This window comes from Simochromis diagramma, unplaced genomic scaffold (genome assembly GCF_900408965.1).
Source record: "Simochromis diagramma unplaced genomic scaffold, fSimDia1.1 OVJJ01000685.1, whole genome shotgun sequence".
NCBI lineage: Eukaryota > Metazoa > Chordata > Actinopteri > Cichliformes > Cichlidae > Simochromis > Simochromis diagramma.
Window position 1 is genome coordinate 14,927,767 of NW_024387477.1, and position 27,232 is coordinate 14,954,998.

At 40.7% G+C, this 27,232-nt stretch overlaps 1 protein-coding gene across 15 annotated transcripts in view; it reads right to left on the minus strand.

Annotated features, from left to right (window-relative positions):
- The window catches only part of dlg3 (discs, large homolog 3 (Drosophila)), a 79,348-nt gene that overhangs the window by 49,528 nt on the left and 2,588 nt on the right, over positions 1–27,232 (minus strand). For 4 of the 15 annotated variants that reach the window (XM_040016308.1, XM_040016306.1, XM_040016305.1 and 1 more), the window contains exon 1: positions 6,223–7,583. In XM_040016308.1, coding sequence (XP_039872242.1) covers positions 6,223–6,588 — 366 coding nt within the window. In that variant the 5' untranslated portion in view covers positions 6,589–7,583. Of the gene's footprint in view, positions 1–6,222; positions 7,599–13,145; positions 13,257–18,195; positions 18,282–27,232 lie in introns of those variants that run through there. The other 11 variants (XM_040016299.1, XM_040016301.1, XM_040016293.1 and 8 more) reach the window with 5 other exon arrangements.

Genomic DNA, 27,232 nt, shown 5'->3' on the forward strand with positions numbered 1-27,232 from the left:
CAAATCGTGGACCTGGAATGCTGAATTTGCACGTTTGTATCGCAGTTTTCAATATACTGGATGATAACACACAATAACATCCTTGAGCAATGTCACGCAGTGCCTTAATATGTTGGAAAATCGTAGCAGTTCCGAGATTATGAAGAAGCAATTTCTTTGTTCTGCTTCTTGAGTCTTTACTTTGTAGGAAATTCTAGTGTTTTTTTTTTAATTGATTGCAAAACAAATAGAAATATAAAAAAATACAGTTGAGAAAAATCAGTCAATACTAATAGTTAAATTAACAATTTAGCTATCTGCCAATGCTGGCGCTTTTTGTTTGCATTGTTTTTGCTGTAGTTAATCTACCTTTTGGTCTGCGGAAGCACAGAATTCTTCATTTAGCTCCCTAGAAAACTATAAAAATATATGAAGCATAGCAATGATGTCAGACAACAGATACAGATTGGCGAGTACCACATTTTAAATGTGATCTTATTTGAAAATAAACTCAGCCAATAGGAAGCACTAAATCTTTCATATCTCATGTTGATTTCATATTTTTCGGTTTGGCTAGATGGTTTAATATACGCGTTCACTTGCACTGAACTGATCGCTGTAATGCAGTAATTTGGGTAGGAAAATGTAAAACATTTCACCTCCTGCATGATTAAAGCAGGCAAATCAGTTTGAGGAAAAAGGTTTTGAAACCTTCTACATTGATTACTCCAAATATGTGATTTAATTTTCACTTAACTCATGAGTGAGTGAGAATCTCCTTCCTACAAACATTTTTCTGCTCATCTGTATTTCAGGGATGCCTGATTGAACAGCCTTGCTCAGGTCATGCCAGTCTCCATTAGGTTAAAATAACCGATTTTTGTTATTTTAAAACATGAATTTTCTTCTTTGTGTGTTTCCTTGTGTTGGTCGTTGTCTCTGAGTCTCTGAGTTAGCAAAACAGCCCCAAACCATGGTGCCCCCTCTCCTGTAAGTCCAGGTGTTTTTTTTCTTGTAGTGGACACATAAACAAATATAAAGTTGTAGGCATTTCTGCAGGTGTTTTAACGTTACTCTCGGGTTCTTTTTCACCGCTTTCACGCTTGCATGTTGTGCTCTTGGTGTGATCTTTGCAGGACGCCCACACTAGGGAGAGTAGCAAGAGCTCTGAATTTGCTCCATTTGTAGGCATGTAGATTTATGATGAACACTGAGGTATAGAAACACTTGTGTAGCTGTTGCAGCTGCCTGAATCTTAATGACTACCACACCGATAGCAACAAATAGTCTCAGGGTTTAGGTTAGGTTCTGGTTGACATCTACTCGTGTTTTTTTTTTTAAATCAGAAAAAACTGTAGTGCCAAAACGTATGAGAAATGTTCTAGGCTGTGAATATTTGTCTAATTTAGGTTGTGGCTAAGCCAAAACCCAATTCTTTTAAGCCACACCGCCAATCTCATCTCATTCAACAGCTGAGCTTTTGGGTTCACTTACTTTTCCAGCTTGGACTTTAAGTAATTACTCGATACAGTCGAGACAGAAACTGTGTAAGCGTTCTTCATTTAGCGCGTTAGTCCATAGTTAAGACTTACAAAAAGATCAGATCACATACATCCTGATAACTCTAAACTTTTTCCTGAAAAATGCAAGCTGTGACTCCAATTGTGTGACGTTACAATGAAAAGCAAACGCATTAAAAAAAACAAAAAAAAACAACCGAAACTGAGCCCTTGTTTACAGCAGGTTCCGAAACGCTTCACAAGGTTAAAATGAACACAGGACCTGAGCTACACATTGAAAGATTTCAGAGAGTAATTACCAGTACACTATATCTGCCTGTTTCTGCCTCCTACTAAATTTAAAATGCTGCTTGGGGTGAGTGTGGGAGAGAGGGAGGAACAGGCTAGGAACGAAAGGTCTTCAGATGAAATGTTAATTCAACACTGACGCTAAAGAGCGATGTCTAAAAGCACTGACACTGTAGGGTGGCAGCAGACAAGCAAATAAGTGGGCTTTTATAGTTTTATCGGTACATGATACTGATTCATAAGGGTTTAAACTATAAAACATAATAAAGCTTGGAATAAAACACAGAACACAAATGTTAAAACCTGGAAAACAATAAAAAATAGATACAGACTTGAATGAAGTCATCCAAAGTTGATGATGGCACTTTTTCTTACTAGGTTAGGAATCTGTGTTTCAGACTCAGATATCAGACCAAGAAAGATGCAAAACTACTTCTACTGCAAACCTTTTTCAAAAAGATTTGGGGCGTTGTGTAAAGTGTAAATAAAAATAGAATGATTCTCAAACATTTAAACCCTATATTTATTTGAAAGTAGTAGATGATAAGAGATAAAAAATGATCAATTTTGTTGTTTTCTGAAAAATGTATATCTTTGGTTTGAATTTGATACCAGCAACATATTTATAAACAGCTGCATCATGGGTAATAAAATTTCAGGTTATTAGATAAGAATTTTGAGTTGGGGGTCTCAACATAACTCAAGCATTAGACATAATAATATGAAATTGAGAAAATAACTTGAAATTTTAGGTTATTAATCCATTACTTTAAGAAAAGTATCTGATTTTTTTCTCTTACGGATGGCATTCTTTTTCCAATAGTAGAAAAAAGCTGAATTAAAATGTGAAATTTGTTTTGTGGATGATGGATGATGGAGAAAAGAGTGAACGCTTTTGATCAGTAAACATTTCGAAAATCAGTACTGGTAATGGGGGGCATTAGGGCTAAAAGCTGGAGTAGTTTCCATATCCTTTAAGGCACCTTTAATGAAGAACAATATATACCAGCATTAGAGCATCTAATGCTACCATCCAGCCATCCTTATTTTACCAAGACAATGTCAGACATTGTTATCACATGCTAGAGCAACATGGCTCTGTAGACTGCTATTATTCACCTTCTAGAGTTGTCTCAACCTCAACCTTTATAAATTTGCTTCTTGCATCATACTGAAAATAAGTTTGCATTTAAAATAAAACCAGACAAAAGAAAGTGCTGCAGTTTGAAATTCATGTTACCTTTGTACTAACTTCTAATGAAATATATAGTTTAAATTATAAGCAAATAATTGCAAAACGTCACAACTTTTAAGAACAGCTGTGTGTTAATTTTGTATAAAACTGGGCTGGAGACGATAACATCTCCTGCAGGTGCAATGATGAAAAATGCCATCCATCATGCATTAACATTCACACCAAATTTCTAAGGAAACACATGGACATAGCGAATGCTGTTTCATCCAGATTACACACTGCTTTTCTTTTTCTTAGACAAGCTCATAGATAAACCCCTCCTTGATCTGATGAGGAAAATTCCAAGCCTTAGACTAAGCCTTTCGAGATCACAGTTAGAGGATCCAGCTCAAGACCTCTGGACGTGGAGCACACGCAAATCCCATCCGTTAATGCTCTCTGGGTTGCTGTCACAATAATGGCAAATCAAATCAGACTGAACAAAATCTCATCAGACAGATGTAGAAACCAATGATAGCGATAAATCAATGCGACTGTAAAAAGACGCACGAACGCACACATGCACAAATTTCAGATTGAGGCCTGAAAGCTCCCAAGTCGTAATCACCTATGGGAGTGTTTGGCATGGAACGCCCACCACGTCTGTGCATTCATTTAAAATGCCACAACCACTACAGAGACATGTTATAAACAACAGGTCTGGCAAAGCGTTCTGGACTAAATCTTGATGCTAATAAATAAAGTAAAATCCAATTAATATTTAAAGCTAATCATAGCCACGGAGTTGGAGAACACACAAAGACAGATTGAAGCCCGCAGGGGGAAGAAGGAGCTTTCTGACTGATGCTCCCAGTAGACTGAGGTCTCTATTTTTCTCAGATTTAAATTCAAAAGCTCTTGTTTTAAAGAATGTTCTTATAATCCCAGCAGAAATCATCCATAATTAAACTAGCAAGCTCATGACAAAAGCAACACAATCATTCCCTAAATAGATGACAGAGGTGGGGTTGCCTGATAATTTCCTCACATATGCATGAAATGTTCATGGCTACAGGAGCCATTTAAAAATGTCAATGATCCAGCTATAAAAAGCCAGCTCATACAATTCTCAATGACTGTGCAAGGTTATTACTTTTTATGCTAGCATGCCCAAAACATGAGTTGTTATGAAAGCTATAAGCTACAAGGATGTTGGGCGTGTGTGTTACTGCCCTGCTCTCTCTGGCTGTGTTATAGGTAGTGGGGGAGGGGGAACGTTCACTTTTCCCTAGCTAGGATGAGCAACGGTGAGGAGGGCCAGGAGGGCGGGGGTTATGGTGGGTGTGCATTTCTACCCATGCCGTGCTATAGCTCGTTCATGGGATGGGAAGCGCATATATGTAGGCCATTCACATGCCTGTTTTAGGAGATGGAGGGACAGATGCTTGTCCACAGTGTCAGTGCCTCTCCTGCTTCTCTCTCTGACAGCACCACCAACTGCCTCCTCTTACATAATCCCCTCCCCCTTCTTCAGGGCTGCTGCCTGCATTTATTGGCTTATTTCTCTCTTTTTTTAACCTTTGCATTTTTACCCCACTAACCCCCGCTGCATGCCCCATTCCCTGACTCATTATCCGCAATTTTTATTCCAGTGAAGAAATGTAAGAAATGTAGACACTCGTATACTCAAGCCATGAATGCCGGGTTGGATACGCTTTTTTGCAGAGTTTTTATGCTGGTATGTATTCACACGACAGAACGAGAGAGCAGGGATCCTTCGAAAGGATAGCACAAGCCAGGATTCGACTGAGGGGTTTATCCATTAATGGTGCTGTTTCAACAGGATAAGATCACTACATGAATCACGATGCAGTCGAAAGAGATTTTTCATCAAGCAGATGCTAATTTGCTCCTGTTGTAAGTTGAATATTGAACAAATACGCTGGAAAACCAAGGGGTAACACTGACGGAGAGTAAAATTCTCCATGTAAGGAATAAATGCTTACATAATCACATCTGCTTTGAGCTTTCAAATGTGTGAAACATGAAATACGCATGACTGATCTGGATGTGGCTGTAATGGAATAGATTTAAATGGATCATGAACAAGACAGAGAGAATGTCCATTTTCTTTTTTTCGCCTCCTCAAAGCTAAAGCCTCTCCTCCACGTAGTAATCTGCTAATATCAACCAGGTTGCAGCTCATACGAGGGCTCAGCTCAGGAGGAGCTTTCTCCACTGTGCTGCTGAAATTTCAGCCTCCATTTTCTTCTCACCTTCCTCACTTCTTCCTATTCTTCTTCCAAAACCAGGCTCAGACACAACAGGGGGTGAAATACAAACAATGCAGTGGCTTCACTTGCCGCAAACACAGGACTGCACAGGCACATACTTATGCACAGCAAGATCCATTCCTTGAATCTCATGCTCACCGAGCAACCCTTCCCCCACCCAAGCTCAATCTCATGCTCACATACATGCACCTTCCTTAATTAAAGCCTGTGCTCCTGAAGCTATTCTGACCTTCCATCAACTGTGATTTACAAATACATGTAAATAAATGGAGGCAACAGACACAAAATGGTGCACATGTAAAGAGGCAGTTTCATTCACACTGTGCGACACATAAAACAGGCAGCATTTAGATTGCGTCTCATTCTCTGTTTGTATTACACAACACAGTCTATTGTGATGCTTTGAAGCACAATGGCCTGCAAAAAATACAGGGACTGGCATCAGAGATGGATTTCATCATCCCTTCCTCCACTCTAAGCTAATTAGACAAAATCTGTTTTTTACATCTAATTTCTTTGAGTCAGCTTGTAATGTCAGGGTTACCGACTAGAGGGCTAATTCACAATAATTGCAAACTGCCTCTCGGTGCTCCTTCCATGAATGAAAATGCACCATTTCTTTGGCCTGTGGTAACTGCATCAGCATAAGCCTTTGACGACACACACACTTGGTGTGTTAAACCTATAAGCATTAGTCATCTGCGCCCAATCCAAAAATGAAGATCATCTACATGCATGTGCCGTGAAGCTAGATCAGCTCTATTCTGCTCTACAATGCGAAATACACAAGCGACAATTAGGAAAGAGAGGGCTTGAGAAGAATACTAAATCTGAATTCTCTTCCTTAAACCGACAGCTTCAGCTGGCACATGATCATTTCTGTTTTACTATGGCAACAGCCCCTCTGATCTCCCTCGTCAGGTCCCACGAGCCTGAGCTATGTAACAGAGTGAGGAAGAGGAGTTACCTGGTCATACCACTCCCGGTTGGTGCAGGTGCACTCGGGCCACCATCCTCCTTGTCCACTGGAGTTGTTGCCATTTACTTTGGGGCCACCCTTGGATTGGCCCTTTGGGTTGGGGCCTCCAGGGCCCCCACCAGACATAACCTTGCCCTTACTTCTCCCTAAAGTGCCCCCTCCTCCTCCCATGCTTCCACCTCCCCCTGAGGCTGGAGGGGGTAAGGTCTGGCCTCCACCATACCCAGGTGGGTATCCATAGGGCTCGGCCTGCCAGTCTCCTCCATACGACGGGGCGTCCATCCTACGCAGGGCAGCCATACGGGTCACCTCATAACATTCTGGGCACTTGCAGCAGTGGTGGTGTTTGTGCATGCTGGCTGTGCTGGCTGGGCTGACGCTGAGATGAGCGGCGTGGCACTCTGTCTCTGCTGCCTCCTCAGATCTCACACAGCACGCTGTGATCGGCTCACAGAGCGCTAATGCCGATGGAAATAACACTAATCACAGGAATTTCTACAGATTTTCCCTTTTCGTCAAATCCTGTCACTCTCCAGTTTATTCCTTGCGGACGCAGAAAAAAAAAACGGACTGAGAGGGATGGGAAGCAGCGACAGGAAAACAAAAATACAAAATGGGCACGTAGTCTTTGTCCTCTTGACGTTGAAGATCAAAGGAAATATTTAAAATATTGTATACCGCCACACAATCAGAGACCAGCCCTGATGATAGAAATTTCCTCTTGCTTCTCTTGGTTCACAGTGATACGCATATAAATTCATAGATATATAGATATTTTTTGTTTATATATCATATATATTTACACACACAAATACATATAAAAATATTAATATAAACAGACAAGCACAGATACAGATATGTACAAGGATAAATGTATATATATATAAATATCTATATGCGTGTGTACAAATATATATATATAGATATATAAACAATATGTATAAATAAATGATATCCGCAGATGAAAATCTTCAGTTAATTCTTGGTATCTTCCTGTTCTTGTCAAAATCTCACGGCTTTTTTTTTCCCTCCTGCGTTGAAAATCGTTGTCTTTCGCTCTCTGTCTCTTTTCTCAGCCTGCAGAGAGGAGCTGAGCACTGGATTGCCTCTCAGCCAGCTTGCCCTAGATGTGGATTATTCAGAGGGATGTGAGCTAGCAAGAGCGAGATAGTGAGAGAGAGATATAGAGCAAGAGAGAAAGAGAGAGAGGGAAGCAGGAAGGGACGGAGGGGGTGGGGAGGGGGAGATATGTAGCAGCATCCCTCTAGCACCTCAGCCCTGACAGCCACAGCCAATCAACTTGCAGCGCCGCCATCAGCAGCAGCAGCAGCACCAACAGGACTGAGCGCTTCAGTAGCTGCTCTTAAAGGGACCGCAGCACCCAAATCTCGCTGCTTCCTGCCTTGAGTGAAAAGGCACTTCTTCCCTAATCAAAACACAATAAAACATTGTGTGTGTGTGTGGTTTTTTTCCTCTTAATATTTTAAAGAGAAAAAGGTCAGGAAGTCATAGTCTGCAATCTGCCAATGCAGTACTCAGCCTCTGATCCGCAAATTCTGAGTCTAATCCACGTTTTCATCAGACCAATGCAGCTGAAATCCAACTTGCAATGAGCACCCCTGTCATTCTGATCACTGGTCATCTCCACGGTCATCCTTAGTTCAGCTGCAGCCTGAACAGCTTTCTTGTGCTAGTAATTGTCAACCTCGGGCTCTGTGTCACAGCACACATCTGTAAATACTCTTGCAGTGGAAGTAGGTGCAGGAGATGAAAATCCCTTTCCTCCTCAATATCATGGCTCTCAGCAGAGGATGCATTCGAATCACGCTGCATTACTTTAAAGCGTTCTTTCGTTTCAAAGCGGCACCGCTGTTGCATTATTTTAATGGCAAGTCCTGCGCGTGTGCAGGACTGGGTCAAAAATAAGCACGGCGAGGGAAAAAGTGCACTCCTGATGCCTCGTATAAGAACCATAGGGGAATTATTTCATGTTCACAATGATGACATCAACACATGTGTACGAAACCAACACGATTACACGCTCGGGCTTTCAAGTGGGTGGAGGAAGAGATTGAGAGTGAGAATGTGTGAGCGGAAAAAAAACCCCACTATATGGCTTTCATGTATCTGTGGCAGTTATATTTTCAGTAATGCGATAGGACTGCTTGTGAGCCATTTTAAATGCTTGTGAACTCGTGGGCTGATCACAGCTAGATACAAAACATCCTGACACTGAGGGTGAAGGGTTTTTTTAGTGAACTGAGAGGGAATGTTACAGTGTCGCCATTAAAGCCCTGTATACATGCATTATTAATGAAATGTGACGGGGAACAGAGCTGGGTGTGTCTGCATGGGGGAGAGGGTATATTTATACATAGTCTGCATGTTACAGTGCATATATACATTAAAGCAAGAAGCCTTTTAAGTGTGTTGATAGACACCATATTGCCATATTGAAAATCTGACATATATAAATGCCTATCCGTGCAACCTTCCCGTTAAACTGAGCAGGACTTTGAGGGCAAACTGGGTTGTGTTGCAGCCCTACCAGGAGGCACACACAGCAGGCTCAGGCTCACTTAATTACATGCAAGAGTAACTCACTTCATTATAATGATATCCTCTCACTCTAACCTGCAGAGATTTTCATTTTCAAGCAAAGAGCAAAAAGAGGCATTTTTAAACAGATGCTGGAAACCACTGTATGAGTTACATCGTAGGATGTGCAGCCACATATGCCGCTGAATTGAATTAGAGCGGCGAGGCGGGGCTTTGAAGCAGCAGCCTGGAAGACCAATGTAAGCATATCGATCACACCACACATGACAGATCACATGTTGCAAGCATCCTTTCCTAAAGCCCCTCTCTCCTGTCTCTCTTATAAACTGTCCACACTGCATTTACCAGGCAGTGCAATCATGGGGTGTGCAGTAAGAAGCTACCTTTATACATACATATATAAAGGTAGGTATGGGCAGGACAAGAAAAGAATAACCACAGATTGGTAATCGTCCACATACAAACACATGAACAGGTGTGACCAGTTCACATATGCAGACAAATCTTAGTACCTCAAAGAAAAGGAAACTGTTTCAGTTCCATAAATACAATTTAAGAGCTGCTTTTCTGTACAGTTCAGTACAGAATACAGAATTAATACAGGAAAATGATTTTGCATGAATTAAATTGTACTGGGCAAGAAATGTCTTGATGGATAAAGCACTGTCTGTACTGATTGTTTAAAGTTTATAAATGGAGGATAACGGACGCATTAGTGAATATAGTGTAATCAAATACCATTGCCCTGGATTAAATGCAGCTTTTGCAAAGAGTATGTTTGCAGCAGATGGCCTCCCCTCCCTCAGCCTGGTTCTGCCGGAGGTTTCTTCCTGTTAAACGGGAGTTTTTCCTTCCCACTGTTGCCAAGTGCTTGCTTATTCTTTACCTTACAATATAAAGCACCTTGAGGCAACTGTTGCTGTGAACTGGTGCTATATAAATAAAATTGAATTGAACTGAATTAAATGTGTCCAGAGTGTGTAAGAAAATCCTTGTTAATATTGTGTTCAGGCAAACAGCATTAGGTGATTTATGGCTAAAACTAAGACTGCGACCTCTGACCCTCTGCTTGAGTTATGACACACGGGAGGAGCACATAATTTGCTTTTTGAACAGAGATGCTTCATTTCAGCTTTCGGCACCCCCGACACAATCAGCTCAGCAGCAGCCTTCACAGCTCTCTTATTACATGAACCCACCTGGACACCCTGTAACAAACACACGCTATCATAACGAGCATTACAACCCCCCCTCCCAACCACTGCACGGACCATCTATTGAACTTTTCAGTCATTTCTAGGCATTTCTCAGAGAAGCTGTGTAACTGCTCCTTCGTCACCTGACCGGATTTAGCACCATAAAAGGACAATCGGTAGTGAGGCAGTCTTAAAGAGGCAGCTCCCAATCAACACATAATAAGATCTTGTACTGTAGCCTTAACCAACTGTAATAGGGGATGAAGAAACAAGTCTCTCGGGTATCATTACATCCACTGAAAGGAATTCCCAGATTATAGAAGAATATGTGAGATATATATTTCACTGACAGGTGATGTGTTGATGGGAGGCAAGTAATTCGCACAGGGTGAGAAGACAGCAAGTCAGTCAGTCTAATTCAAATGAGTGAGATCATTTAGATTCGCCACAATGCTCTCCCAGCATTTCAGAAGCAGAAAACTGAGGCTACATGCCTAAGACTCCTATTAATAGGCCTTAGTGGCAGAGAACAGCTGCTCCACCACACACATGAAACTCCAACTGATGGAATAATGAGAGAGAGAAGCATACACATGGAGATAAATGAAGGAGACAGGAAAAGAGGAGAGTGAGAGATTTTATCAGAGCTGCAAGGATAAGGAACAGTGTTTATGCAGATTTCGTACACGCATAAAGAAGAGGCAGGAAAAAGAGCAATAAGAAAAGGGGGGGTTGGTTCAAGTAGGAGGTTATAGGATCAGGTGAAAGTAGCTGATAAAATGTGATGAAGGTGGTTGAGGTCCACTGCAGATGCCGTAACAGAGGAGAAACCGAGCTAAGGTGCCCTGTGTGTGGGCAGAAATGCGATGACTAGAGGGGGCATTACTGAAGCATGGTGCTGAACAGAAGGGGAAGTAAAAATAGAGAGAAGAAAAACAGAGAGATGCTGAGAAAACAACAAAGTGCTTATGCATCCGTGAGTGCATGGGAATGCAAAATAAACTGTGTAATTACCCATCCACCTTGCCACAGAGTGCAACGCTTCTGAAATCACTGTGCTTGCTGAGTGTGCATCATCACGAATGTGCTCAAAGCATGTACGGCGTGACAGCAGAAGAGAGCGAGATGGAGGGAGAGAGGAGAAAGAAAACAAAGACGCAAATTAAAAGAGGAATGAAAAAGACGGGATAAAACATAGAGAAGAGCGAGGGGAGAGATAGATATAGAGAGAAAGAGAGTCAGAGCAGTCTGTAGGGATGCAGGCGGGGGAGGAATGTGGTTTCCATGGCAACCCGCGGAAGGCTGAGCTCTGGGTGTCCGTTCCAGCTCTGCACTGCACCGGCCCTCGCCTCTCAGCCGCCTTGCTGTCTCTCTCCAGCCTCCCCCACTATAGCTTTCTCTTTACACCCCCATTCTCTCCCTTACAGTCCCTCCCTTCCCCTGCGCCTCCTCATCTCCCTCCTTCATGTGAAAGAGGGAGTCTCACACACACACACACACACATACGCAGCCAGCTCCATATTATCCATACCAGAATCAACCTGTGCTGTCACTGTTTTATTATGCAGGCATTATCATACAAGCACAATGAATCCATGTGCTCGCAGCCACAGCCTACATCACCTCATCTTTTACCCGGTCCAAGTCCACTAATCCAAACGCCCCCCTCACATACACCCACACACCCACACACACACACACACACCTACTGCACTAGTTCTGGGCTCAGCTCAAAAGCCAACGCCTGCAGCCACTGTGCTGCCATGTGCCTCTGGCCGTGCTGTAATGGGGAAATGCGTGTGAACACGGCGGCCTTTAAAAGCACTGAAGAACATGGCAGCCTACTGAGACATATCTCTCACATGAAAGATGAGGACTGAGCATGTTGCTCGTGTAAGCATCAGATGAGCTACAATCCTTTAAAGAGACCGCTTGGCATTTGGAGAAGCATCATTTTGGTATCACTTTGGCAAGAAGCTTATCTGCTGTCTTGCCAAAAGTTACAGCACAATAAAACAAGAGGTGCCAGGTAATTAGCTTCTTTTAGCAGGACTGAAAACAGCACATTTAATTTTTTCTATCCAAACAAAAATCATAATCCACACAATGTAGTTTTTACATTTTTTTTCACTTGGAGATCAAACAAAGAGAAATTTATACATGTTGGTAATATGGATTTTGTGACATTTTGACAAGCGAAGCCAGTTTTTTCCCACTGTTTCTAGTCCGAAACCAGAGTAAACTTCACATCTAATAGACAGACATGAGGGCGGTATTTGCCTTTTACCTCATAGCAAGCTAGTTAAACAAATAGTACTTTGGGCTTTTGTCTATCTATCTGACAACATGTGCTGCACTTTTGTTAACTCATAAGAACGACTGACATCCAAGGTTGAGTCATACTCATGCAGCAAAAAAAGTTAAAAAAATAACCCTGTTTATAGTCAGCCTATATGATAAATCAATGCATTTTGTAACTTTTGTCAAGACATGCTCACTTGTTACAGTAAAAGTTGCATGTATACCAAGAGGTCAACAACTGATATTGGTTAAGAAGACACCAGAGCAAATCTTTCTCTGGTGGGAGAAGTTTCACCTCTCACCGTACTGTCTAGAAAATGAAGGACTAAGCAGAGCAATTAAAGATGGCTTTCGGGAACCAGTGAACGTTCTCCAGGAGTCAAATGTTGTCAGGTTAGGGATAGTCCAAACTTAGAGACTGTGGACAAGAAACCAATGACTACATTGACTGAAGTACTGAAGTACGGTAGTCTGACATTAAACTGTGTGGAAAAAAAGAACTATCATAGTGAATAACGAGTGACTAAGAAAACGCTGATTCAGGGACAGCATATATTGCACAGTCTTAAATTACTTATTTAAATCTTTTTAAAACCAGCCCGTAGCTACAGTGAGATCCTCAGCATGGTGAATTATATGACCACATATTTTAGGCCTTTAAGTGTTTTATGATATACTATTAACCACGGTGTTCAGTATTACCATAATAAAAAGCTCAATAACTGTCGTGGAAATTTTGTAAGCATCACATCATCAGCGTCACAGTATCGTCTTTCTGACGTTTAATGGGATCATTGAGCAAAAGTTGAGTTCATGACAGTCCATGGAAGCAAATCTTTGCTTTGCGTAACTCACCTTTGGCACGTCGACATGAGAACGAGCCACCAAACCAGAAACTCGCTCCACTTTTTGAGGGCTGCTCCTGCTGGTCACTCGGACCCGAGACACACTCTGTCCCTCTTGATCCTGCAGGGGACACACATAGTATTTGTTTTTCAGACAAGTAACGTAAAAATATTGTCTTGCAATAACATGGACACGCTTGTGGATACCAGAAAAGATAATCATATACATTAATTTTCAAATGGCATTAAGTATATAGGTAAATGATGCTCTTCTGCATGATTTGTTGAAGCAGTCTGGTCAATCTCCACTGACCTCTGACATCAACAATGCACTTTCTCCCAGAGAACTGCTGCTCACTGGATATTTTCCCTTTTTTGGACCATTTTCTGTAAAAAACCTAGAGATGTCTGGGAAAATCCCAGTAGACCGGCAGTTTCTGAAATTGCTCAGACTAGCCCGCCCAGCAACAACAACCATGACACATTCAGAGTCACTTAAAATCACTTTTCTTGTCCGTTCTGATGCTCAGGTTGAACTTGAGCAGGTCATCGTGACCATGTCTACATTTCTAAATGCACTGAGTTGCTGCCATGTTGGCTGACTAGAGATTTGTGTTAGCGAGAAGTTAAACAGACATGTCTAACAAAGATAGTGAGTTTTGTTGAATATATTATTATTATCATTCATAATAAATCCTATGAAAAAGATGTGTAATATGTTATACAGATTTACAAACTGTAGTACTAATTTAACCAACAGTAAATGCTAAATATGAAAAAATCACTCTGAAATCTTTTTGAAAACAATTGCAGAACTCAAAATTTTGAAGTGTGCATCTATTTTTTAAATAAAGTATTATGTTTTCTGTATTAGGTATTCGGAGTAGATTACATGTCTTGTAATCCAAACATAACATTACTGATCCTAAACATGACATTAACTGCATTTGTAAATAATCTGACAACACCAACAGAGCTAGGATGAACAAGCTAGCTTAGTTTAGCATAAAGAGCTAACAGCTAATCTAGCTATGTCTCAAGTATAAATTTATCAGCCCACCAGCACCTCTACAGTTTACCAATACAGTATATACTTCTTCTTTTTTTTTACCTTCTTTTGTCTTTTTAAATTATTTAGTCTGTCAAAGACGCTTCCTGAACCCTAAGCAGGACTTCTGACAGACATTTAACAATACCAGGCTAGCTATTTTCCAAGTCTTCAGGGTTTATGCTAAAAAAATAGTCACCTACTAGCTCTTGTATCATAAAGAGAAATGAGCACATGTATCCTATTAGTGTTCTTAGATTTCTGCAAGGAAACAAGTTTGCTTATTTAAAACTTTTTATGTAATAATTTTAAATACTTTTTAAATTTAAAAACCAGTCAGGAGTGACTCCCAATCTTGTGAAATAACATTGTGTTGAAGAGAGAGAGTAGCTTTGGAAAATCAGAAAGTTAAGAAAAAAATGCAGCACAGCACTGTTTGTTGTAAAAAGGGCGCAAGACACAAGACAGCCAAAGTTTAGCAAATATATTATATGAGGAAACTAAACACAGTGTCCTAAGCCTGGACATAGACTGAATAAAGACCCTTAACTGACAGCAGAGGGCAGCCTTTAGAGCAGGCCATCACCTGTGCAAATCTGCAACCATGTGTTTCCACCAATTTTTCAAATTCGTTTTCAAATAAAAGCTCTTAACTTCCTCCCGATGGCTTTAAATTAAAATGAAAGCTCCTCTTTTGCTCAAGTTGAAAAGATAATATATATACACCCACACGCTGAAGCATGCGGGCAGCTGTACCTGGCATCTATGTAACCAACAGGAAGAGAGTTGGAAGGCAAAATTCAACCATCGGAATTACATCAATGTGAAGTTTGCAGTCTTCTCACAACATTTTCTTTAGTGAGGCTCAGTGAGTGTGTCCTTTGATGGCACCTTCTCCACATTTAGGACAGGCAGGTCAGCTGACACTGGCAGACAGTGCAGCTGTAGCCCCTTCTAATGCTGGAAGCTAACAGTATGCCTTTTGCACAACACATAGCCAGACATCTGCAAATTGGTGCAGTCATTCAATTAATTACTTCAAGTCCTATAACACTGGGAATTCATGATATATTTAAATTCTATTCTTTTGATATTTCATGATATATCCCAATAAAACCAAACTAGTGACATCACACTTGTCTTGGAACCAAAACATTAAAAAACCACTATGAAATCAATCGCATGAAACTAACTTGTTCTCTTATGGTTTCTTTTATTTATTTTCCAAAGGAGCCATTCTCCACTCTCACCTGCTACTCTGCACCAAATCAGAGAATTTGCAGACTCATTTAGTTTCCCTCCCATCCTCCACTCAGGTGATCGCATGGCTAGAATACTGATGAGCACCTCGTCGGGTGTCCATTAAGCAGCTCTCTTTCTCTCCCTTAAACTTCCCACTATGACTGCTGCATCCTTCCAGCAGCTTCTCTCTTTCCAGGATTGTGCCTATAGGCCTCACAAGCAGCTGGGATCCAGACAGTGAAGGATGGGGGAATGGATCAAGAGGCATGTTGCACTGAATTAGAAGCTGAACAGGGTGGATCACAGATGCACAGAGACGAGCTTAGGATGTTGGACTAAAGTTCAAGCCACAGTCATAATTTATGGTTTAGATCCTCTACCATGGGGAGTGACAAAGTTTGAACACATGGCCCTGCAATAAGCAACAATTTATGCTTGAATAATCCAGTGATTTCAAACCAGGGCTACTTTTTTAACTGCCCAGCAAGGGGGGAGATTGTAAGAAAGCACGGTTAATTTTTAAAAATGACTATTTTTTTGGAACAGATGATTGTAAAAGAAAAGGTCTTCTGCTCTGCAGCATCAGTTCAATACAATCAAGTGGATGACAAGTTTAGTGCAGTTCCTCTGTTCAACTGACCAGCCATAATCCAGTTCAGAGTTATAAAAATTTCAAAAAAAACACACTGACATTAAGTGATTGACTTGGGGGAAGGGCTGTTAAGCATAAAGGAATAATGTTAGATTAAACCTTAGTTCCCATGTGAATGTTGAATTACTCTCACCTTCCTTTACATAAACCAAAAGGCACTGAAAAAAGTCCTACATGATGTAAAACCACATGAGGATTCATAAAAACAGCATCAATCGAATTATTGGACTGTGGATGAAAGTTATTATCGATCCCATCACACCAAACACAAAGAGCAGCTGGAGTGGATCAGAAATGTGACGACCATCCTGAGAAAAAATCTATGCTTATTTTTAAAATGAGTCATCTAGGAGGTATAGCGTGAGCCATCAGTTGTCATACATAAATCACCGTTTACAATTTAATGTCTTTTCTACAGAGTTGGCTCTTTTTTGGACTGCTTAATTTATTTGTGTAAACCCCATATTGACATATCTCCCTTTTTTTACACTGAAAACTGTGTAACATGGGATCTGGGACAGCACTTAGTAAATAATAAACAGCAAAGAAGCTGCATCAGGCAGCAAATTAATCAGCAGAAAACAATAAACAGAAAAAAGCACTAAAGCTAAATAAACTATGAAGGATCCCCATTTATGGTAAAATGGGTCCTGAGCAAAATTAGGGAATCAGTGTTTCAGTCAGGCAGCTTGGTTGAAGTAAATACTTTATAAAGGTAAATATGGAGATTAAAGATACTATATCTGCTAAAGATGAACTGAGTCTGATCTTATCTGTGGTCTATGTCAAAACAAACAGTCATATGTAAACTCAAACGCCTATCGAGTTTGCCATGATGGCTTGTGATGACTGGCAGAGGGAGCAAGTCTGTATTTTCCAGCATACTTCCTCTCTGTAGCTCACCAATGAATTCAAAATCACACATTATATTTTGTAATACATTAAAACCGAGAAAAGCTTTAAAACCAATGTTGAGTGGGCTTTTGTCACCTCTGAAGTATTTTGATGGCAGCTAACGGTCGTCTTTCAACGCTACCAAGACTCCAGTCATCTAAAGGCAAAGTAAGTGCTCAAACATTCAGTTGATGTTTGAGCAGATCTGAAATCATCTCCTAATAATCTATCACTAAACTGCTCCACACTCACAAGGTGAAATACAGTCTTGGTTTTACTAAGCATGTTAATTAGCTGGATTAAACGACAACAGTGTCTTTGAAGAGTATTTCAGGCCAGTGTAATTGTATTAGTCTGACATTTCAGTTCAAGAATCTGGTTTCTTTGCTTAAAAGAATGAAAGCTAGCCATTGTGCCTCAAATTACATTTTTTAAAATTACATTTAAAAATTTGCTGCTGAAATTGAAATCATGTTGTGCCGGTCCAGCCTGCGCGGGGACTCAAACTGCAAACAAATGTGTAGGCACACTCATGCCGTCATTATTATACAGACGCTATAGCATATCTCTCTTGGCTACAAAGAAAAAGAACAAAGGCCATTCAGCTAATGAGTTATTGAAGTCAGCCAAAGATCAATTTCATTAACATTTTGGCATAGCTCAAGGAAAGTTGCAAAGCAGCATTAAAGCACACAAGTGATATCAAGTGAGCAGTTCCAACCCATCTAAAGGCCATTAGGGGATAAGTGACAAAAAAGTGTCTGTATATAACCAGAATGTGTGGATTTGTTTTACATCACTTGCCTCCACGATGCTGTACATTTAAAAACATTTAGGCCTACATAAAATCTCCCTTCATCCTGCGTCCCACACTAAAAATATTCGAAATAACCATGCGACTATAAACACTTGTTATAATGACAGGACTGGCTGACTCCCACTGATGAGCAAATGGTAATCAGCGCTCTTTTGACTCTGTCTAATTTCCTCTTCTCCCTCTACCCATGGGTGCCCCCGTCCAACTTTTTCTCTGTCTGACACTCACTCACCAGGTTGAAGTCATAGCTACTGTGACTCATGGTGACATGTTATCCGTGTAGGAGTGCGAGGGACACAGGTAATGACATCTAGCGTTGCCTACCGAGTAACAGCAAAGCGCACAACAGCACGTGTGAACATTAAGCTTATTTTCTTGAAATCTATAATGTAAAGCAGGAAATTTACCTCCCACACATCGCGCCTGTTGTCTTCTTTCACAACAGTTTGTTCTGTGTTCAGTTGCAAGGTCACCTCGTAACACTCTTGAATATCTGCGAGGAAAAGAAAACTATAATAAGCATTTTTTTTCCCTTTACTTGGACCACAACAAACATTACAGCAAAAGACTTTCTTTTTTTTACTTTGTCATCTCTACATCTTTGTAAGTTCTCAGTCGTCTAACTGCTTTGGGTGCGTTAAAGAATCCGCCGATCAATCACCGGCACTTGGGGAGAAGTCTGGTTTTTGTCCTCAAGGGTACAGTGGGTAAAAATGTGGGGGTGGGAGTCGTCTGTTTACATGGAAGCTATGTCTCCATATTTGCAAGTGTTCTTCTTATCTTCTTGCTGAACTACATGACTCAGGTACTGACTAAGTACATCATCAAGTCTGTGTCTAACATTATAATTTATCATACTACCTGACAAGAGTGTGTCACAAAAAAAGAAAGAAAAACACCCTGCACGTTGTTATTTGTCAGTGTCACAGATCACTTACACGACGCGTGATTTTAAGATCTCTTTGCTTTGAAACTCGGTTTTTACGCCAAGACTTCTACACATATTAACGAATCAATACATGTAGTTCACTCTAGCTGACTGATGGGAGAATTTATAAACTTTTGCATTAGCAAATTTGGCCACTTCAACACATGAGCATCAGAAAGGGACAAAAACAACTCGATATCACAGCAAAGCATGTAACAGACACCCTGGCCCACCATGTGGATGTCATGCTTTGCTTCTCCTAAGTGTGAAATAGACGCGCATGCAGAAGTTGCAGTACCAGGATGCTTTACTGTTATGTTGGGTTGGGAAAAAAATATGTGATTTAACTGAATTTGAATCTGTTATGGTTGCTGGACTGTGAGTGAGTGTTTTATAAACTGACGATCTACTGGGATTTCCCACACAACCATCTCTCGGGTGGTCATCTTTACTGAGTATGGTCTGAAAAAGAGAAAATATCAAGTGAGCAGCAGTTCTCTGCCAAAGGTCAGAGGAGAATGGTCAGAGCTGACAAGTAATTCAAGAAACTCCTGGTTACAACCAAGACAACGCTAATATAGTTATTATTCAAGGATAGTGTAACCATGGTAACCATCTTTGATTAGCATGTACTAACATGACAGCTAAACATAAAGAACAGCTAATAATAACGACACCGTAAAGCCACCAGTGGTGCTAATAAAAGAACTTAGGAGCATTAATGTCTATATCAGATTTTCCCCGGAGCCACACGAGTTCTTTTTTCTAGACTTTTAGGAAACAGGGATCCCCCAAAACTACATGCATGGGCAGGGCTAATCAAGCATTTGCCATTAATTGTTAGGCAGCATGAAATTCAATCAAAAGTGAGTAAGTCTCAGCGCACTCTTTAACTCCTCCCCCCTTCTTCTGAAGTCTTCTCATCACTTCTTGGCCCATGTCCCACGGTCAGCCGCTGAGTGGCATCCGTTTGACAAGAATGCGCTGAGACAATTTTGCTGATGCCAAGTGAGGGCCTGGTTACTGCAGTGTTGACATAAAGAGGTTGCAGAAGAGTTCATCAACTTCGCACAGTTCACTGTCAGGACAAAAATGGGCTGCAAAACACTTTGGAGGTGAAACTTTTTAAACACGTCTTTCAAGAATGTGCACCTCTTATTGAAACGGGGACTCAAAGTCTATGTGCATGTGTGAGACGGAGAGATAAGAGTCAGTATGTCCCAACAAGACGCTGTAAGAACAAAAGTGTAAGAATGGAGCATGTGACTCATCACTGTGTCTGAATGTGGAGGAGTGAAGCCATGTGTGGGCAGAGCAGTTTGATGACCAGCTGACTAAAGAGCAGCCTCACTTACACAAACTCTTATGCACATGCAGACACGCAAACATGCTGTGGGCCTACCTGCAATAACCTAATTCCATATAGATGCAAATATCCACAGTCGCGCAAATGAGCCTCCTTACTTTACCTCATTATTTTCTACACATATTGTAGTACGCCACACTGTCACTGTGTTTATTATCTCTCTGTGTTATATAAGCATCCCAATAGTGAATGGATACAGTGCATGCAACATAACTAAAACGTCCTCAGCTTAATTCCAGCTGAGAAACCGACTGCATTTTACACCCCGCCTCTGACTGCTTGTTTTCCAGTCTTCCAGGTCACTGTCCAATAAAAGAAAAAAAAACGCCTAAAGACAATCATTTGGAAAAAAAAAGGTATCCTCATATCCCCACACAGAGTAGTTGCTGAAATGGAAGTGGTGAAAATTTATTGTTACTGATGGTTGAGCAAAATTTTTATTTAAAAGTGACTTCTCTCTACTTGAAAAGTCTAAATCCAATACAAGATCAACTCTTATAGTAAAGAATTTTGCTTTGCATCTGTGTCTGCCGGTCTGGGTGTTTTAGAAACTGCTGATCTACAAAGATTTTTGTGCACAGCTATCTCTAGGGTTTATAGTCCGAAACGGGGAAAATATCCAGCGAGCTGCAGTTCTCTGGGTGAAAATGCCTTGTTTATGTCAGAGGTCAAACGAGAATTGTCAGACTCCTTGGAGCCGCTAGAAAGACAACAATAACTCAAACAAAACTTGTTACAAACAAGGTATGCAGAACTGCACCTCTGAACACACAACATGCTGAACCTTGAAGTAGATACAACAGCAGAGGATCACAGCTGGGGCCACTCCTGTCAGCTACAAAGAAACAGAAAAGAATATTGGAAAATGTTGCTGGGTGAGAATTTGTCATAAACAACACGTCTTGTATCAGTGGTATCCTCCTAACCTGAACATAACAAAGCACAATCGGCTTCCACGGTCATCAGGTTTCAATTCATTGCGATGTGGTGGAACAGGAGACTGACATCATGTATGTATGGTCAATATGGACCAAAAGCTCTGATAGATGTTCCCCAACCTTGTTGAACCTTGTGAGTTCTGAAGGCAAAAGGGAGTCCAACCTGGTACTATCAAGGTATACCCCAATAGAGCATCTGGTTAGTGCCAGCTACTGCTGTACTCAAAAAATATTCAAGCCCAAAAGGGGCATGAATATTTTCCATGTCAATTTTCCACATAATTTTATACATCAGTGTAATGTAAAACATAAAATTCAATGGAATCAGTTCTGATCTGAATATGTTTCTTAATGAATATTTATATGACTGAATAAAACTATTCATTTCTGTTGCTTTTTATTCGAAATAGATGTTTATGAAGGTAAAGAATCATTTGTTGATTTTATATAGCAGCTATGCCACTTTCTACCTTTTAGCTGTATAAAGCTAATCTAAAGATGGAATTTAGGAAGTGAAGATAAAGATAGTCATCAGCTTAAATTCAAACTGAAGACTACCACCTGACCTTTGACCTAACCTCACAGAGACATTGGACACCGCAGGCTGCCCTGCACAAGCTAGGATAGACTATTACTGTGAGCTGTAAAAGGCCTACTTGTTCATGCACTTGTATATTATTCTCAAACAATCTTTGACAAAAAAATCCCACAATCGTTTTATTTTGAAGACGCCTCATGACATAAAATAACCAAATATCTAAGCAGCAGGTCGTGTACAGATCTACTGTGACACAAAAACCCAAACAAACATAAATTACTCAAGGCAAAAGTCTAAATTTTATAGGGTTATCAAATGTCACTTCCTGAGCAGTACTCAGCTTTCTAACATATTCGCTCATCTTTCTTTCCAGTACTGTCTCTCACACATTCATGTTTTTTTCTTCCCTTGAAGATGCAGCCACAGTACCTTTAACTAATAGACAGACTGTGTGCCAAACTGCACAGAAACAGCTTAAGTGTTAATAAATATTTAAAAAAAAGTGTAACCCCACTCGTGTTCCTGCTCCAGTTCTACAGAGCTAGATAGATGCTGAAGTATTGAAACCACAACTTTACTGACATCTGCACACAGGATTTTAGGAGTTGCAGGTATAGGACAATCAGGTGACACGGGAATATCAGGCTGCTTATTTACAAATATGAAATAGTTTGAAGTTATTGTGTATTAATACTTTTGGATTTCAACATTAAAATGTATACAAATGCTAAATGGAGTCAATTACTTTTTAAACAAAGTCAAATCTGAAACGTAAAACTAATGCAAAGCCATCACTATACATCTTACTGAGGAGCTTAGATTACAGGAAGTCTCTGCGCCAGGTGGAAGAAGATCCGAGAGACTGAGCCGCCAGTATTGCTTAATATTTTTCCTGACTACTGATCCTGTCAATGACACAGATCCGGCAAAGATGCATGGTTTAAAGCAATCATCTGGTTCATCTAGCTCAACAAAGGCTCTCAGAAGAATTCCCTTTTTTTTATCAACAGCTTTTACTTGCCTTGTTTGCTGAGGTTGCTGCTTTTACGATTGAGAGACAGACAGACAGCAAAGGCATGCCCTGCTTTATGACAGTAGTAACATTGTTTCTCTGGCTTTGGACTTGGTGGACCACCTTTAGCTTATTGGGGCTAAAATGCAGCATTTTTCTACGTATGCTCACAGTTGGATCTTTCACATTTACTCACACAAATACTCTGGTAGGTCAAGGCAAATTTCTGCAGCAGAACTTTAGCCTGCTGTAGGGTGGTTACATTTTATTCATTCAAATGTGGCACAATCTGCTCTGAGACACAGCTCTCGAACTGTTCAAACAACATCAGCTCACTTAGTGTTTGAAAGCCAGTAACTTTGCTTGGTACATCCCATCTGTCAAAGCAAACTTAAAAATTGTTTGAAAAGAGGTTCTCTTCATTTTACAAGAGAGCAGCCTCGGGTACCAACTCTGGTACCTTTAAATTTGTCGTATATGATGCTATCTTCAGTTGAGGGAGCTGCACAAGCCTCTTGTGCCTTATCAACCAGCTTGTAGTGAAACGGAAGAGACCAAAGATACTTTGGCTAATGCAAAGCAACAGCAATGGAAGCACAAAAATGAAAGAAGGTCTCTGCTTCAGTTTCCTGAAACCGAAGGAATAGACCAATAGTCTTACTCACAATGAAGCTGAGAGATGAGGAACAACAGAAGGACCAGTAGTACCTTCTTGACTTTGTTAAGGAGGCACAGAAAATGGCTCAGTGTTACTTTTTTGACACTAACTCAAGCTGGAGGATCCTGATATTCTAAAACTCACGTTCCTTTTGGGATTAATAAAGTTTCTCTGATTCTGATTCTAAAAGCAGCCTTCAAGCTTACGGCAGTTTAATTTGAACTCAAGCTCATCTTTACATGTATTGTCTTTTGCCTCAATTTTAAGATGGGCTAGGTGCATTAAAGCATAAATAAACTTTAGACAAAGGTGAACAATCAAGAGAAAATGAGGCCCGAGGCCCCTGCTGAGACCCTGAGGTGAGCAGCAGCTTCACCGGCCTCCTCCCCCACCCTTTCTAAGGAGCAAACCATTCTGTCCACCATTAGGAACAGCAGACTTAAACTCTTTTTCTGTAGTGCATTCTTTCTAATGGTCGACAAGGGACAACTGGTTGCAGATATCAGCTTGAATGGGTACATTCTAAGAGAAAATAGCTATGCTGCTGCCTTGATTGAAAACCTCAGCGAGTCCGTTTATAGTTTTGACATAGTTTATGATTATGGTAGATGGTTAAGGTCAAAACACTCAACTCGAGGCTTCAAAATGCTGGAGCACAAACTAACGAATGTCCACCTGTCTATGTATTTAAGAAAAGTACCGGTAAGTTCAACCTTGATTAAATCTTGAAAAATATTAGTTTAGTTAAGTTTTGCAGGCCATGCTTCAGCTGCATCTTGGACACCTGGCTTGTTTTCACACAGCTAACACTTCTAATTACATCACTCATCTATTTTTGGCAGAGTTAACAAGTGAGAGAAAGGTGCTCAATCACATCTTGAAGTGTTCTGAGATCAGGATTCACAGGCACACTTCGTACAGGGCTTTCGCTTTTTTCCACTTCAGTGACCTTCCAAACAAAGTTAAAAAAGAAATCGTTGAACTGTTCCAACCCTCACAGACCACATAAATTCCTGACCATAAAACACAACACACAATCCAGACCAGAAGTCTCTTTCACAGGACCGATTTCTGGGTCTATTTTGGGGCGTCTGGTCGAAAGCTTTTTTTGTCACAGTTTAAGGGGGTTTTCCCGCATTTCCCCCCTCATCCACAGTCCTCCAAAATATCTGCATGCATGATCGGTGCATTACAGGCCTCTTCTTTTTGTCATGTACCTATTTAATTAGACTGACATCATCTCTGTACTTCCTGCCTGGTTGAATCACAAACAAAAAAAGACAGTGCCCCTGGTTCTTTACATGATGATGAGCAACCCACTGCTCACCAGAGCAACACATTGACAGAAAACTAGGTCACAGTTTTAAGGCAGGGCAAACAATTCCCTCCCTTGTCGCTGTTTAAATGAAATATTCCCCAGGAATTTAGGCTCCACTGTAATTGAAAGTGTGTCGGCCTGTATGTTTGCCCCAACTCACAGCGAGCAGCACCCCGTGCTCCCCACTGTATGTTTGTACGTTGGAACAAAAGGGTAGATGCGCAGTTAAGGCAACCTTTGTTCGTGACTGTGCAGCCATGCTGACATCCAAATGGATGAACGCTGAACCTTCCCACGTGACGTGCAACACCTCTTTACTTCCCGCAGAGTATCAAAGTTATAGAAACTGTAAAGACAGAATACTTTACTATGCATCAATTTCTTTAGAGTCTGAAAATGGCAGATTTTCAGAGTCAGGTCTTTCATCTCTTCTGAACAACACAGTCCCTGCTCCAGAAAATTTCATCCCACCATTAGACTAAATGGCCCATATGAACCAGTTCACATGGCCCTGAGCATGTGAAGGCAAACACAACAGGAGCGGATAAGAGGATGAGTAATGTTTATACTGCACTGTATTCCTATTAGTGCTATGAACCGGCTGCTCTTCCACTCCGCCTGCACTGATGAGAACCACATGTTGAATGAGGGGCCAGTCTTCTTCAACCATTCACGTGAGACACAGCGACCAGATGGCTCTTCTTCTTCTTCTACCCTCACACATTGTGCAGATGGTCCAGAGAGCCAGGACGGCCTGGAAGAGGCTCGCAGGGGAGCCTAGGGCAATTTATTTTCCTGTCGGCCTCAGGCTCGGCCCTGATTGAACATTCTTTGCGAGGAATGTTTGGAATCCTGAAAGCTAATCCTCTCCGAGTCTCCCTCACCTCAATAAATAATAAAATACATTAGATCTGATTTCAGGTTGATTACATTAAAACAGTGCATGGTCAAATGTCCACTAATACCTGGAGAAATGGTCAGTAACCAAATGGGGTTTTTTGGTGACTTTCTCTCTCAACTTTAGGGTGATTTTTTTAACAAGTTAACCAAGTTCAATAGCTTTGGTTAGCATTCTAACAAAAGGGTGACATCTATCCAGTACAAAGTAACACATTACTGTAATCACATTACCATTTATGGTAGCGTGGAATGGTAGCAGCACAACTGTAAAGTGCAAACTGCATTCAGGACAGAAGTAGTTTCATTATGTCGTTCAGTTCATAATAATTTAAAGAGCTTGGAAAGAAAGTGACTGGATTTCTTTAAGTTTCGTGAAGATGCTTCTTCAGTTCCAACAACCAAATGGTGGAGAGTCCCAGGTAAACCCTACTTGGCGTTGTCTCTTAAGAGGGTCGTTGAACTACTGTTGATCATGTGACTCATCACATGAGCCAAGGTGCAGGAAAAGAACCAAAAAAGCTGATGTTGCTAGCACAACATTAGCTCTTTGCAAACATCTGCACAGACAGCATGCTAATCCAAAGGTAGAGAAGAACCCTGAATGATACTAAACCTCCACCCAGCGGCTACAGGCTGATCTTCAGTAGGGAACAAAACGAGTAAAGAGCACTAAGGCTTGCAACATTGTAGCCTCGATGCAAACCAGTGGTGTCATTAATATAAAGCCACTAAACTGTGCAATCAACAGTTATTTCATTGTGATGAAAAAACCCCAACTGCATATTTAAGCCTGCACCAAAGTGCAAGAAACTTTTAATCCCTAAACTCAGTGAGTATGGATAAAAAAATCTTTTGAGACTCAAGAAAACATCAGTATCTACAGACAATTTCAGAGGTTATCGTCATAGCATTTCATACATATATGCAGCATTAAATAAGATTATGATTAATTTATGATGTATGCACTTAGTCGGTTACAATTCATACATTTTCTTAAGTTGGACTGTTTTAATAACGTCTAACAGCCCAACACATTACACCACAAGAACATTTGACTCTAAAGCATGATAGACTTCTTGCAATCAGTGCATCAGATTAAAAGCAAGTATTTCAACTGCTTTTCTTCATGTGTTACACGTTGTGATTGACTTAACAGCACATAAAGGTAACACCAGTTACATTTAGATCCATGATTTGTTGGAGAAAGACACAAACATTCTAGTTTTACTTTTGTACACCTCAATGGTGGACTGAATTTGTATTTTATAGCTTTTCACTACAATTTTAAACACAAGGTCCAAGGAGATGTCAGTGCAAGTGACACAACATCTAACCAAGTCAAGAAAACTCTTGATAAGGTGCGTGTATCATTACTAATATATGCAATCGTTAGATGCCTTCATGAATGGAAATGCAAAGAGTTTACAACAAGATGCAAACCCAAGAACAAGAAGAGGAAATTAGACCTGTCCAGGAATCACCTAAAAGAGCCTGCTGAGAAAATCTTAGGAGATGAATGAATGAAGATTACCTTGTGCCAAAATGATGGGGATAGAAAAGTATGCATAAGGAGAGAAACAACTCCTAATCCAAAGCAAATCACGTCATCGGACACACATGATTGGAGCAATTTCATGGTATGGGCATGTATGGTTGCCAGTGAAACCAGGTCACTGGTGTTTACTGATGATGTGACTCCTGATAGAAGCAGAAGGATGAATTCTTCAGTATACAGGGCTACACTCTCTGCTCAGATCCAATCAAATGCTGCAAATGCTGCCAATCC